Source organism: Mizuhopecten yessoensis, unplaced genomic scaffold (assembly GCF_002113885.1).
Source record: "Mizuhopecten yessoensis strain PY_sf001 unplaced genomic scaffold, ASM211388v2 scaffold11173, whole genome shotgun sequence".
Classification (NCBI taxonomy): Eukaryota; Metazoa; Mollusca; class Bivalvia; order Pectinida; family Pectinidae; genus Mizuhopecten; species Mizuhopecten yessoensis.
In genome coordinates this window covers 199,775-214,900 of record NW_018408916.1, presented here as the reverse complement: position 1 = coordinate 214,900, position 15,126 = coordinate 199,775, and the positions used below count along the sequence as shown (strand labels likewise).

The 15,126-nt window shown below is 37.6% G+C and overlaps 1 protein-coding gene across 7 annotated transcripts in view; it reads right to left on the bottom strand.

Moving 5' to 3' along the window:
- LOC110467393 (protein unc-80 homolog) overlaps positions 1-15,126 on the bottom strand; it is a 59,719-nt gene that overhangs the window by 32,111 nt on the left and 12,482 nt on the right. For all 7 annotated transcript variants that reach the window (XM_021524524.1, XM_021524525.1, XM_021524527.1 and 4 more), the window contains exons 12-25: positions 14,370-14,554; positions 13,587-13,802; positions 13,246-13,381; positions 12,375-12,623; positions 11,630-11,785; positions 11,282-11,398; positions 10,819-11,009; positions 9,532-9,744; positions 8,800-8,979; positions 8,150-8,288; positions 6,022-6,130; positions 3,342-3,414; positions 2,543-2,677; positions 1,833-2,019 (exon numbers count right to left, since the gene is read on the bottom strand). In XM_021524524.1, the coding sequence (XP_021380199.1) occupies positions 1,833-2,019; positions 2,543-2,677; positions 3,342-3,414; positions 6,022-6,130; positions 8,150-8,288; positions 8,800-8,979; positions 9,532-9,744; positions 10,819-11,009; positions 11,282-11,398; positions 11,630-11,785; positions 12,375-12,623; positions 13,246-13,381; positions 13,587-13,802; positions 14,370-14,554 (2,286 nt within the window). The remainder of the gene's footprint in view (positions 1-1,832; positions 2,020-2,542; positions 2,678-3,341; positions 3,415-6,021; positions 6,131-8,149; positions 8,289-8,799; positions 8,980-9,531; positions 9,745-10,818; positions 11,010-11,281; positions 11,399-11,629; positions 11,786-12,374; positions 12,624-13,245; positions 13,382-13,586; positions 13,803-14,369; positions 14,555-15,126) is intronic.

Here is a 15,126-nt window from a genome sequence, read left to right as displayed (position 1 = left end):
CCTTCACTTAAAGAGATTCCTGAATAAGATATTTTCCATAGGAAAGCATTAGTTGAACTAAGCTAGAAAAAAAAATCCTTAACTTCAGATTTTGCCCTACCTTCTCAGAAATGCTGTCCCAAGGAAATCTTAAAAAATTAAGGAATGTTAATGTATTTTGAAAAAAACATTGTTTCCTAATTACTATGAATAATTTCACTATCGTTTCCTGGAGTTATTTTCAATATATGTATCAATTTTCAAAAAGTCTATCAAACCCAACAGCATGGTCAATAACCCCATGTTCTAACGCAGCTAGACGTTTCATATCAGAAATCTCATGAAATATGATCAAAACACACTCCTCTCGGAACCTACATTTTTTTCCATAACAAACACCTCATAACTCCATTCAAATTATATAGATATTGGTTAGCAATGTCAAGTTTGTTTCCATTACGAAACTTATAATTCACCAGACATATGTACATATAGAAAATTAAGCAAATTGAAAGGGTTTTAAAGTTGCCAATGAGTGTGACAACAGACAACTTAGAGGCCTTCTCTTTCTGTTCTCCAGTCCTCATGTCAAAGACACAAAGACTTTATATCATTCGACAGGGCTTGATTATATTATAAAGTAAATGACTGGTGTCCAATTCTCCCAACTGATCGTCAATACATACATACAGTGTAGTTAGTCAGTATTTGTTAGCAAAACTCCGGTTACAATAGTTGTATGTTACATTTTGTTTGCTTTACTCATTAGTAATAATAAGTTAGTAAATATTAATAAGTTATTTTTTTTTACTGAAATTGATATACGTATCACATGCTTTTAGTATTTTGTCAAGATAGGTGACAATTTAGAAACACATTTTATTGTCACTTTGAATGAAAATGACACGCATGATCTTCCATTTTTTTTTTCAATTCCACATAGTTTCTAGATGACTCTGGTGAAGAATAATCATTCTCAACTACGTACATCACCTCAACAAATCCAAGAATTACAAAATTGGAGTGACATTTAAATCTCCATTTTTTTTTTATCAGTTAGTATTTTTTATTTCTAGTAAATATATAGCAATAAGGTACGTTGCCTATTATTAGAAAATCAACTATTTCACTATCGTTACATAAGGGGAGGGTAACTCTTGTTTTAGTACAATACCGAATTGGTTAACCACGGACAACAGATAGCAAACACAGTCTGTTAAACAGTGTCGACGGAGAAAGCAACAAGGGGATCGGGTGTATTACAGACGTTGTGGAGGGGGCGTCACAAACATTCTACCAACGTTCGGTAGTGCAAACATCCTACATTTTTACGCCAGATTTAATTTTCCATAAAATTTACATAGACCATTGTTAACTTTCATGCTTTAATATATTTATATACCACAAAATTGATAATGCAAATATTTTATTTAATAGTAATTTATTATTGCAATATCTCATAAAACGATTGAGAGAAAAAACATTAGATATTTATTACGTATCACTGTAATTATCATGAAATACAACAGGTTGATATAAATATTTCAAATATTACATAAAGTCAAAATATTCAAAAACACAATAATATCATAAAAATAATCAATACATAATGGACACTGACAGATATGATATGATTTAAGTATTTAATAAATGCGAAAATTTTCAATATCACTTTATTATTGCAACTTAACTTTTACAGATAGTTTGTGGTGTTAATTTAGTCAGACATTCACACCTTCAAAAACAGTATTTTGCGGTTAAGTAACTCTAGTAACATTTTACTTTTTATTCTTTTCAAACAGGACATGTTACTCAAAAATTATTTTGTCTTGTGAATGTGAGGACCTGTATACCTTCCTCGTGCTCCTCCCCTGCATGGTGGAGTGCCGGCTCATAGGCTGCAAGCTGGGTGATGGAAACTGTCGTCATTGGGAAGTTTTCACGTCCAACCCGCTTTCTCTCCTCCTCTGCCTGGAGAGCTTTCCGGATCATTTCCTGTTGTTCCTTCCTACGGGTGGTGGTTGCGGTAACTAAGGATTTCTGACAGAGTAGCACAAACGTTTGATCAAGCAGTGTTTGGATTAATGGACACGCATGGTAGTGCTGAATGTGTTTGTAGCATTTTAAAATTACACATATTTTATATTTTTTAACACGGTTCTGTTTGCATAAAGCCTTACATAAGTCGTCATACTTAAGAAACAAAATTCTTTCATTAAAACATCTTTCTTTAAAATGTTTCTTTTTCTTTCTTCTTGGTGAACAAAGGAGAGTGATCTTGACTTAAACAGTGCTTCCTTGAAGAAAATTGCTAAAAATAACGTTTCGGTTGGGCACAGAAATTTAGGGTAGGAAAGGTACATACACCTAACTTTCATCTGTCTATAACTACACATTTAATGGTTCCTCAAGTGATTCTTTCTCCATACCAACCTGTTGAGACTGTCTTTCCTTTCAGTCTCGGCCAGTCCTTTATTGACAGGTTTGACTTACACATACAACTGATTTCAATTGTGGGCTAAATGGCAAACCTACCTCCTGAACCTGAAGTAACCAGACTTACTGTGCCTTCTTGGTTGACTGTCACTTCCTCTATCTTGGCCTTGAAGTGTGGAGTCCAGGGTGGGTCCACCACCGTCTGAGTGGGCAGGCCAATGGTTGGCGAGGGCAGCGTAAAGTCTATGTTGGGTGGTGGCAGCTTATAAAACAAACACAAAATAGGTGGTATCTGACATCATAGATAAGATGCTTTACAGTTCTGATGATTTCATTTAAATTTATCTTTTGACAAGTTTCTTTTTTATTAGAAACTTGATTATGTGATTTGTGTAGAATGATATTTCTTTGTTCTTATCACATAAAATTTCTCTTTAAAGAATATACATGTAATTGCATGTGGCGACATTAAACCTCATTTAGCAATTGTTAAGGGCATTATTCGAGTGAGAGGGCAGGGTACAGACTTCATTTAGCCAATATCATGGCCTCAGTTGCAGGAGGAGGTACACACTTTTCTTTCTTAATATGAAGAGCCTGGTCAAGGCTTTAATACCTTTTCTCAAGAGCCATAATTTGACATCACATGAGGTACACAATATCCAATGTCTCAGTCATTTATGAAAGTAGTCTTCATTCAGTCTTCATCAAGGTAACAAAGGCTGGTCTCTGGTAGCTCAGCCCAATACTGGTTCTTATAGAATGTCTCCTTTTATATAATCAAGGTTTCATATTCTTGCAACACCCAAGGTTACATGAAGATGGTAATTATTACTTAATATTAAATTGTCAGTGTTGCCAACCTTTAAGGAGCCCAGTGTGGGAGATCTCCCTCCAATTTATACAATTATTGTATTTGTTTTTACCTTGAAGAACATGTTTCCTCCATCTTCCATTCTTGGCCAAACTTGATGTCTAAATTTCCAAAGAACACCAAACCTGAAAAAAAAAGAAGCAAAAAAACAATACAAAATCAGTTTTGATTAGTGTATCGATTGATATTTTATAAAATATTCTAAATAAATTACTTTATATTAACACAACAATAATTTTGACATTGTTATGAGTCTGACCTGATCGAAAAAAAGGATTAAGAGCCCAAATAGGTAATACTCTCAGGAGCCTGACCTGAGAACATTGTTAGTCTGACCCGAGAACAGTGTTAAGAGCCTGACATGAGAATATTGTTTAGAGTCTGACCCGAGAACAGTGTTAAGAGCCTAACCTGAGAACATTGTTAAGAGCCTGACCTGAGAACAGTGTTAAGAGCCTGACCTGAGAATATTGTTGAGAGCCTGACCTGAGAACATTGTTAAGAGCCTGACCTGAGAACATTGTTAAGAGCCTGACATGAGAACATTGTTAAGAGTCTGACATGAGAACAGTGCTAAGAGCCTGACATGAAAACAGTGTTAAGAGCATGACCTGAGAACAATGTTAAGAGCCTGACATGAGAACAGTGTTAAGAGCCTGACATGAGAACATTGTTAAGAGACTGACATGAGAACATTGTTAAGAGCCTGACATGAGAACAGTGGTAAGAGACTGACATGAGAACATTGTTAGACTGACATGAGAACATTGTTAAGAGCCTGACCTGAGAACATTGTTAAGAGCCTGACCCGAGAACAGTGTTAAGAGCCTGACCTGAGAACGTTGTTAAGAGCCTGACCTGAGAACAGTGTTAAGAGACTGACATGAGAACATTGTTAAGAGACTGACCTGAGAACAATGTTAAGAGCCTGACATGAGAACATTGTTAGACTGACATGAGAACATTGTTAAGAGCCTGACCTGAGAACAGTGGTAAGAGACTGACATGAGAACATCGTTAAGAGACTGACCTGAGAACAATGTTGAGAGCCTGACATGAGAACATTGTTAAGAGACTGACATGAAAACATTGTTAAGAGCCTGACCTGAGAACATTGTTAGAATGACATGAGAACATTGTTAAGAGACTAACATGAGAACATTGTTAAGAGCCTGACCTGAGAATATTGTTGAAAGCCTGACCTGAGAACAATGTTAAGAGCCTGACATAAGAACATTGTTAGACTGACATGGAACCATTGTTAAGAGCCTGGGATGATAGGATTGTTAGACTGACATGAGAACATTGTTAAGAGACTGACATGAGAACAATGTTAAGAGCCTGACATGAGAACATTGTTAAGAGCCTGACATGAGAACAGTGGTAAGAGACTGACATGAGAACATTGTTAAGAGACTGACCTGAGAACAATGTTAAGAGCCTGACATGAGAACATTGTTAAGAGACTGACATGAGAACATTGTTAAGAGACTGACATGAGAACAATGTTAAGAGCCTGACATAAGAACATTGTTAGACTGACATGAGAACATTGTTAGACTGACATGAGAACAATGTTAAGAGCCTGACATGAGAACATTGTTAGACTGACATGAGAACAGTGTTAAGAGACTGACATGAGACCAATGTTAAGAGCCTGACATAAGAACATTGTTAGACTGACCTGAGAATATTGTTGAAAGCCTGACCTGAGAACAGTGTTATGAGACTGACCTGAGAACATTGTTAGACTGACCTGAGAATATTGTTGAAAGCCTGACCTGAGAACAGTGTTATGAGACTGACCTGAGAACATTGTTAGACTGACATGAGAACAGTGTTATGAGCCTGACCTGATAACATTGTTAAGAGACTGACATGAGAACAGTGTTATGAGCCTGACCTGAGAACAGTGTTATGAGCCTGACCTGAGAACATTGTTAAGAGACTGACTTGAGAACAGTGTTAAGAGTCTGACCTGAGAATATTAAGAGCCTGACCTTAAAACATTGTTAAGAGCCTGACTTGAGAACATTGTTCAGAGCCTGACCTGAGAATATTGTTGAAAGCCTGACCTGAGAACAGTGTTAAGAGCCTGACATGAGAACATTGTTAAGAGTCTGACCCGAGAACAGTGCTAAGAGCCTGACATGAGAACAGTGTTAAGAGCATGACCTGAGAACAATGTTAAGAGCCTGACATGAGAACAGTGTTAAGAGCCTGACATGAGAACATTGTTAAGAGACTGACCTGAGAACAATGTTAAGAGCCTGACCTAAGAGCCTGACATGAGAACATTGTTAAGAGACTGACATGAGAACATTGTTAAGAGCCTGACATGAGAACAGTGGTAAGAGACTGACATGAGAACATTGTTAGACTGACATGAGAACATTGTTAAGAGACTGACATGAAAACATTGTTAAGAGCCTGACCTGAGAACAGTGGTAAGAGACTGACATGAGAACATTGTTAAGAGACTGACATGAGAACATTGTTAAGAGACTGACATGAGAACAGTGTTATGAGCCTGACCTTAAAACAGTGTTATGAGCCTGGCCTGAGAACATTGTTAAGAGACTGACTTGAGAACAGTGTTAAGAGTCTGACCTGAGAATATTAAGAGCCTGACCTTAAAACATTGTTAAGAGCCTGACTTGAGAACATTGTTAAGAGCCTGACCTGAGAATATTGTTGAAAGCCTGACCTGAGAACAATGTTAAGAGCCTGACCTGAGAACAGCATTTATCCTCTGACATGTGTCTTCATGTTGTAATTCCTTGGTGATCAAGGCGTGTGCCTTGTCTGGCGTCTTCACTGAGGACAGCAGGAACACTGATGCTGTAAATAGACATAATTTTAAGTATCTCAATGACACCAATGCCACTGTATTAGCAGCCAAATATAACATCAAAGGCAGTGAAGATAGACTAAAATATTATGTAAAAGTTAATTTTCATAGTGGTTTCATTTTTAGGGTTTTATAGTTGATGGATTAACCAACATTTATTTTTTCTAAAATGTTTTCTTTAACAAGAGGCCCAGAGGGCCTGTATTGCTCACCTGGATATCTAAGCAATCATGGCAAAATATTCTCCAAATGAGATCAAAGGGAATATGCCCGACCCCAAGGACAATCCTTGTAGCATATCTGTATTAGATTTTTCATGCCCAGCAATTTTATGTATAGTTATGGGTTGGAAATCTCAACTGTTTCTAAGCTGTGACTCAGAAACTAGGTCCCTAGGGTTGTGGCCAGAACCCAGGATCAATTATAATATCATGACTGCATTCGTCTATTTTTGCCCAGCATTTGTATTTATAGTTTTGGGGTGGGGATCTCAACTGTTTCAAAGTTATGACCCAGGGGTTAAGTCTGCAAGGGTGGGGCAGACCTTGGGGTCAATTCTAATACCATGACTGCATTCGTCTCTTTATGCCAAACAATTGTATATATAGTTTTGGGGTGGGGATCTTAACCATTTCCAAGTTTTGACCCAGGGGTTAAGTCTCCAAGGGTGGGGTAAACCCAAAGGCCATAATGGAAGCATATGTGCATTCATCTCTTTATACTCGGCAATTGTATATATGGTTATAGGGTGGGGATATCAACTGTTTCCAAGCTGTTCCTAAGAAACTAAATCCCTAGGGGTTTGGTCAGACCCCAGGGTCTATTCTAATATCATGACTGCATTCGTCTCTTTATGCCCAGCATTTGTATGTATAGTTTTGGGGTGGGGATCTCAACCGTTTTAAAGTGATGACCCATGGACTATGTCTAGGTCAGACCCTAGAGCCATCCTGGAAGCAAATGTGCATTCTTCTCCCTATACTCAGCAATTGTATATATGGTTATACGGTGGAGATCTCAACCATTTTCAAGTAATAAACTTTTTTCGACCCCACCCCTTAGCCCGGGGGGGTCAGCCCCACCATTTGTACAATTTTGAATCCCTGCCTCCCATGAATGCTTCCAACCAAGTATGATTGATATCCAGTGCATAGTTCTATAGAAGAAGTCGTTTATAGCAAAATAGCCAAATTGCCCCCTTTTGGCCCCGTCCCTCAGCCCCCTGGGGGGTCAGCCCAACAATGTGTACAATTTTGTATCACCATCACCTAGGGATGGTTCCAATCAAGTATGGTTAATATCCATCACTTAGTTCCAGAGAAGTCGCTTAAAGCAACATAGACAAATAACCCTTTTTGGCCCCGCCCCTCATCCCCCTGGGGGGTCAGCCCAACCATTTGTACAATTTTTAATCCCTGTCTCCCATGAATGCTTTTGATAAAAAAAAATGATATCCAGTGCATAGTTCTACAGAAGTCGTTTATGGCAATATAGCCAAATTGCCCCCTTTTGGCCCCACCTTTCAACCCCCTTTGGGGTCAGCCCAACCATTTGTACAATTTTGAAACACCACCACCTAGGGATGATTCCAGTCAAATATGGTTGATATCCATCTTTTAGTTCCAGAGAAGAAGTTGCTTAAAGCAATATAGCCAAATTGCCCCCTTTTGGCCCCGCCCCTCAGCCCCTTGGGGGGTCAGCCCCACCATTTGGACAATTTTGAATCCCCACCACCTAGGGATGCTTCCAGTCAAATTTAGTTAAATTCCGATCAGTGATTAATAAAAAGACGTTTGAAGAAATTGTTGACGGACGGATGACGGACTACAGACTGGCGGATGGACAGAGGACGCCGGACGCCACGGTATGGCATAAGCTCACCTTGGTCCTTCGGAAAAAAAATCTACTCTGAGAGTGAAAATAACATGTTTCCAATTAAACCTGTTACTCAGTATGACATCAAAGACACAGTATTAAAGGTTGATACAAGGATGGTGAGCAGGTCATACCTGCAGCAGCTGCCAGTTCCTGGTCGGTCTCCAGCATCAGCTCCCACGCTACAGGTAGGATGTCTATCAAGTTGTCCTCCGTCAAGATTGGAGCTGCCTTCGCAAGGATCCCCATGGGGCACTGTGTCAGCTTCTGGACCTTATCAGAGGGAAGGTCACACAGTAGATTTACAACTTTGATATAATTGATCAATGATAGGAAAATTCTCATTAAATCCAACATACAGGAACAGTAAAGCCTTCATTACAAGAAACATGCAGAAAGTAAACAATCTTTTATACATCCCTGAAATGGTTCAGGTGGCACAGAAATATTCTGGAGTTTTGTGACATGTCCACTTAATTTTATATAACATGTCCTAAAATATATAGGTACATGTTTTATGTAGAAATAATGCAACCTAATGATATAGTTAGCAATTTTATTTCAGCCTGGTACATCAGGACCCCTCAATATGAAGGTGCTGAATTTTACACAGGTCTCTCTTGGTTTTGGATCTGTGCCTGCCGTTTTCTTTCAGGTTGGGCTAGTTGTTTCATGAAACAGTCAAGGAGGCTGCACGAAAGCAGACATTATCTTAGTCCCTCCCCTGGGCTTCCTTCTAATCCTGTTTTACTTGAGTCTTCTGTAGTGCCAGATCTAGACTAACCTGTGAAGTGATGTACTTCATTATGGCAGTGTCCTCCTTGACTTCCTTGGGTTTTTCTTCCTTCTTCACTGTGGTGGAGTTCATCTTCAGTTTGCTCATAGACACATCTGTCTTGATCTTTTCCAGGAGTGGAGTACTCTCTCGTCGCTTGGTCGGAGAACTTTGCTGGAATATGGACTCCTAAGATAAATAATAACAAGCAATATTATATATTGAAGAGAACCAAAGTGAATACACACTCTCCCAGCCAGCCATTAAGGTGAATGGTATTTTTTCCCTTTTTTTCCATATATCAAATGAAATTGCTGTTGAGTTAATAATTAATAGTTATTAAAAATAGAACAATTTTCTGAATTTTGAAAAAAATGTTATAAATCTGAATTACTTTCAGTATACAGTCGATCACCTGACACCTCTTTTACCACCAACATATATATTTTACAGTCCTTTTTTTCCCTTTTTCTGTACAATATCTTAAAATGTTTACATCAACATATCAAACCCCTTAACAATGCCAAATTTTGCTGTAAAATTGTGGCAGCATAAAAAAAATGTATAATCACATTTATTAAGACTTCTTCCTCAAGAATTCATTTACAGTATGTGTTTTCTGGCAAAAATTACATCATGAGTGTCAAACTTTTATTACAAATTATATATACAGCGAACTTACTTCTTATAGCTCCCCTGATGTTCATTAAATACATGTTTTACTGTAAAAAGACTATTCACCCTTCGCTTGAGTCTCTCCTTCAAGAAATCTGCATGTAGGCCTTGTTTACTTTTGTCCAGAGTTTCTGGGTCATGCTCTGTCGACAGGTACACTTTCCTCATTGCAGTGACGAGGCGTGAGCAGGACCGCCTCTGTCGCTCGTAACAGTTGGGATGACAGTAGCTCTGGTGGGGGCAGATGAAGTTGGACAAGTTTGCCAACTGTACTACCACCTGTTAACATTTTAAAAATGATTTTGTAGCAAATTCAATCCAACTTTCAGCAAAAATAATTTAGCATGGTATTGAAATATATTTTTTTTAATTTTTGATATGGAACATCTTGGTTTAAACTTTGTTTAATTCAAATTTTGTTTGACAATACATCAAAGTACATGTTTTATAGAACAGAAAAGGAAACAACTTAATTGCCTGTTTGACCACAATCAAGGCTTTTTTCTTGCTAAATCCATGTTTTAACTCATTCACCCCTGAAGACACATTTGAACTCTTCCGTTTCAAAGGTTGGAATAGTCCATTGTGAAATTTCAGGGGTGAATGAGTTAACCAAATCAAAAGACCTTTAATTCTAGATATATAGAGAGCAAACATACGTAGGGACCTTCATCACCCATGGTAGTCATTCTGTAAAGATTCAAAGTCCTAGGTGGAAAGATACCCTTCAAAATTTTGGAAGGTGGTTCAATGTGACCTTGACCGTCAACCTTGATACCAATAGGTCACCTCTTTACTCTATGAGTAGGCATCTTGTGATAAATTGAAGTTCTACTCTACTAAATGGTCAGGAAAATTATTATCGCATAACTTAGTCCTTGTGAAATTGACGTTTGACCCCAAAATAGATATCCATCATAAGTAGCCGTTATATTTAGTAAGATGGACGTAGCAGAAAGGGAACACAAGTTATTGTCTAGAAACAAATGTAATTTAGGTACAGATAGACACAGTGATTCCAGTATCATAATGTTCATATAAGGTCAGGAAAGTAATACAAGTTCAAAACCAAGACACGACATATAAAGAAGCAGACTAAGAACATGAAAAGGACCAGGAGGTATCTGACAGCTTTGTCACTTGTATCACCCATTATTGCCTTGACCTGAGGTTTGTAGAAATTCTACAAACTAGACATTTCATTAGTGTGAAATGTTTGTGGACAAATTTTCTATAATCATATTTATTAAGACATCTCACCCTTGTGAGTTGTTTCTATGACAAGATTCAGCTCTTGAGCTAACTCTCAACTTTGCATAATTACCACAGTACTTGTCCTTCAAGTAATTATACCTTAATCCAGGGCATGTTCTGACAGAGACTGTAGTCATCGGCCTCCTGGTATTCGGGCCCACTCTCTGGTTCATCACTCAGGACTGACTCCATGTCATCCACTCCATCCTCTTCCGGAAACCTCTCGCCTCCAGACTGCAGGGACTGACTGCTAACCTTTCTTCCCTTTACACTTCCTATACGTTTTATACCTAAAAGGAAAGTAGATTTTTCTTTACAATTAAGCCTTAATGTTTTACATCACCTACAGGTATCCACATAAATATTTTCTACTCTTGTGTTCTAATCAGGAAATATTCAAAGCTCACAGGATGAAAATTTAAATATAAAACAATAAAGCAAATTAACTTCAAGAACATATCAACAACATATCAACTTAACATAAGGTAGCTATATAATGTTTAAATATCTTGTAGATCAACATTTTTATGTCACAATCTCATTGACCTATTGAAAAACTCACTTCCCTCCGCTTGCCTCATCAGTCGGAAGCTGCGGTTATGCCGGAAGCTTGTGTTTTGTGTGGATCCTCGTCTATTGTACCTCAACAACTTCTGTCTCCCCTGGGCAAGTCTCCGACCTAAACCAACATTCACTTAATGTTAATTTTAAATTTCTGACTCACAGTAAACACACTTTTAAACCCATTTTTTTCAGAAATCTCTAATAATCAAGCTGAAATGAGGTAAGCAATGCAAATATGTAAACAACCAAAAACTCAGTCTTTTATAGGTAGGAAGAAGATTAGGATAACCAAATCCGTGCCATTTAACTCACAAAGTAGCTCGCCCGATCGGAGCATATTGAATACCTTTGCGTTCATCTCCGGGTATATGTGGTGACATGGTCGGGTCCAGTACAGAGATAGATGTTGTACTACTATGTAAAGAGTCGGACCGGTCAGCATGACCCAGGACAGCAAAACTGATCTTCCTCTCTCCAACCCCTGGACTCCCTACTGCAACACCTAGGCATCATATAAATCAGAATTAAGCTATATAACTTCTATAATCATTAGTAAGAATTAATTTTGCAGAAACAGTGACATAAAAATCTATGTAAGACTTCTTAACCATAATTCAAATCTGTATGATGGAAATATAGTACAAAGAGATGGGATGATAAGTTACACCAAAGCCGCTTTCGTTTATCACGATCCAAACGATTGGACTGGTTGGAACAGAGTTGTTCGTTTATGAAATAAGGTCGGCCCTAGTAATCTGTTGGTGCTTTCAGGTGAGCCTTGACAAAGCCTTTCAAGGCCTGCATAAACATTTACAGGTCCGGAACGATTTATTCCCGAAAAACATTACATTTAAAAACAGACATCGATGCTATGGAACTAGTATACAGCTTCATTATAAGCCTGGTATGTTTACAATATTATTGTTGATGTGAACATGCTTTACTTTAGTCATTTCAGACAGATTGACAACCGTCATAAGTCTGCAGTATTTGTAAAGCATATGATAATATAGTGACGGCTTAATATCTTATTACAGAATTTAAAATATCTTACATGACAGTCATAACAATTATAAGTGTCTGAAGTTTACCAGAGGAGGAGTGAGGAATATCAGCCATGTTGGACTCGGAACCCGGGGAATGGCCGGGACTGCTCACTATGCTGCTCCATCTACGTGTTGTCAGATTGCGTTCCCAGCATCCTCCTTCCCTTCGAGGACTACGACTTTTTGGTAAATCTCGAAAGGTTTCTCGTAGAAAAGTTGTGATTTCTTGAAGAACCAGACAGGCTATCATTTTGAGAGCATAGGGACATGAACTACCCGAGTCATTCACTGTAGCTGTAGACAAAAGATGTTTAGACCATGAACATGGAAAATAGTCACTGTTGCTGTAGACAAAAGATGTTTAGACCATGAACATGGAAAACATTCACTGTGGCTGTAGACAAAAGATGTTTAAACCATGAACATGGAAAAAATTCACTGTGGCTGTAGACAAAAGATGTTTAGACCATGAACATGGAAAACAGTCACTGTTGCTGTAGAGAGGATAAATAAAATCATTTACATAGAATAAAACAAAGATATAATAAACCATCAACATATTGAATACATTCATATTATTCTTATAACTTTCATTTCAATCAAAATGTTATCCAAGCTAACCCATTAAGTTTGATGTTCAATGCAGTACATGTGCACTGATGCATATTTAGGTATTGTAAACATCGATGACTTAGTCCAAAATAGTTTCATGATCTTACGGATCAAAGTTGCAGTACGTCAAAGTGTAAAAATTTCAGCTTTATAACAGTTAATCTGAATTTCATATTAAAGCAGGACTATGTACCGGTTTCCAAATCCTAAAGAAACGCTATCTACTATTTAATCAAAGGGTGAGCAGGATTATCAAAAACTGAATTTTAAACAGGTCAAATGTTAGAAAATCATTGTTATCTACCTTCATCTAAAAAGTCTTCCTCATCATCCATGGTTCTGAGTTCACGTTTCCTTGCTTCCGACCTTACGTCTCCAATGACGTCAAGCTTACTGGCGTACTCTTTAGACAGAATGTACTGCAGCATGGTACCAAGGTTCTAAAGCAGATAAAAAAAGGTCAATTGGGCCTGTATATCTCTAATTATTTTAAAGGAAAACTAAACTTACATTTTCAAGCGAAAGTCAGTGGTATAGCTCTAATTTTTTTAAAGGAAAACTAAACTTACATTTTCAAGCGAAAGTCAGTGTAAGGAACAGTGGTTAAATGGGCTTGGTCACATGTTAGTTAAGATGAAGACTTACCTCTGCCCAAGCATAGAACATTCGCCCAGCTGCCTTCTGTAAGGTCAGAGTTCGCCTGTAACCAGATGGCTGGCCTCTGTTTTGCAAAGCTGAGGCAGAGTGACGGAAGCTGGGAAGGTTCAGGTGCATCCAGTTTGGCCAGTCGCCATGGTTACAGCGATGGATAAAGTGAGCACATTCCAACAACAGGGATGCTCTGGCAATCACAGGTGCATCCTTCACACCATAAAAGGGAAAGAAAATCTTGTAACATAAGGCAACAACACCAGTTTTACCAAGAGCGACTAAGAGTTACAGTATTAAAAGTAAATCTTTAAGTAAGGATGCTGTGTATACTTTGATTCTGATACTTGTAATTTTGATCAGTTGATTGAATCACCCAAATGTATTTAATAACTGTATCATTTATTTAAGAATTTGCAGTTCACCTGTAAAATTGATATAGGCCCTGTGTTAATTTAGTCCTCCACATGTGATTACTATATGTGGTGTATTAATTTTGCTGTCATGATAATTTTGCCCTTAATGCAAAGGATGATAAGGAGAAAGGTAAATTCTGGCAAAGATTTCCTTGAATACAGTACTCAAAAGCATGTTTACACAAGTGAGCTGGATAAATCTGGTCGATAGAAAGTCCTTTGCAAATACTGCTTTTATTCCTCTAAAAATACAAAATAAAGATATTATCTAAAAGTGTTGATAAACAAAACAAAAATCACCCCCCCAATTTTTTGCTTCAAACCTTGTTAATTTGATGGTTTAAACATGAAGTAATAAACTGACCAGTTCTAGCATGGCGGAGACGAGGGTTGGGTCTGGTATGGAGCCTGGATGACAGCACTCCAGGAGAAAGGAGAACCGCAGCATCCCAGATTTCACCAGGAAACGATCAACCAGCTTCTTCTCCTTGGTCAGTGTGGACTCGGACTCTGCATCGTCTGCCGTTGTTGACTGGTGGGTCTTCCAGTCTGTGTTGAAGGGAGGTAAGTACAGTTAGATAAACAATTCATATTGGACTGGCTGTCTATCGTGTATTTCTACTGTCTACTGTATTTCTAGCATACTTTTATTTCATAATCTACAAACATCTTAAATTAAAAAAATCTTCATCCCTTTCATCTTATCATGCCTTCATATTTTCCATAGCACGGTATGTTCTATGACATATTTCTCCAAACTTTCAGTATTAGATAGTGTTCTCTTAATACCGTAAATCATCTATTTCTCGTACAATTCTTCTTATTTTCACTACATAACTTGTAACATATTTCCACGACAAAAATAACTCCATTAAAACATTTTAAAACATGCCCGTTGTACATATTTTAATGAATTTTACAATGGATTAAAACACCAGTAACTGTAGTGTATATATATGCATTTCTATATCATTTATGTGAAAAGAAAAAAGAAAATGTCCATAGCTACACAATCATACAGATACAGTACATATATATTTTAATAGAAAAGACAATGACAAAGAAAACGATTGTAATTGTAATAAGAAGTAATATATATTTGTAAATAAATTCACAAAAAA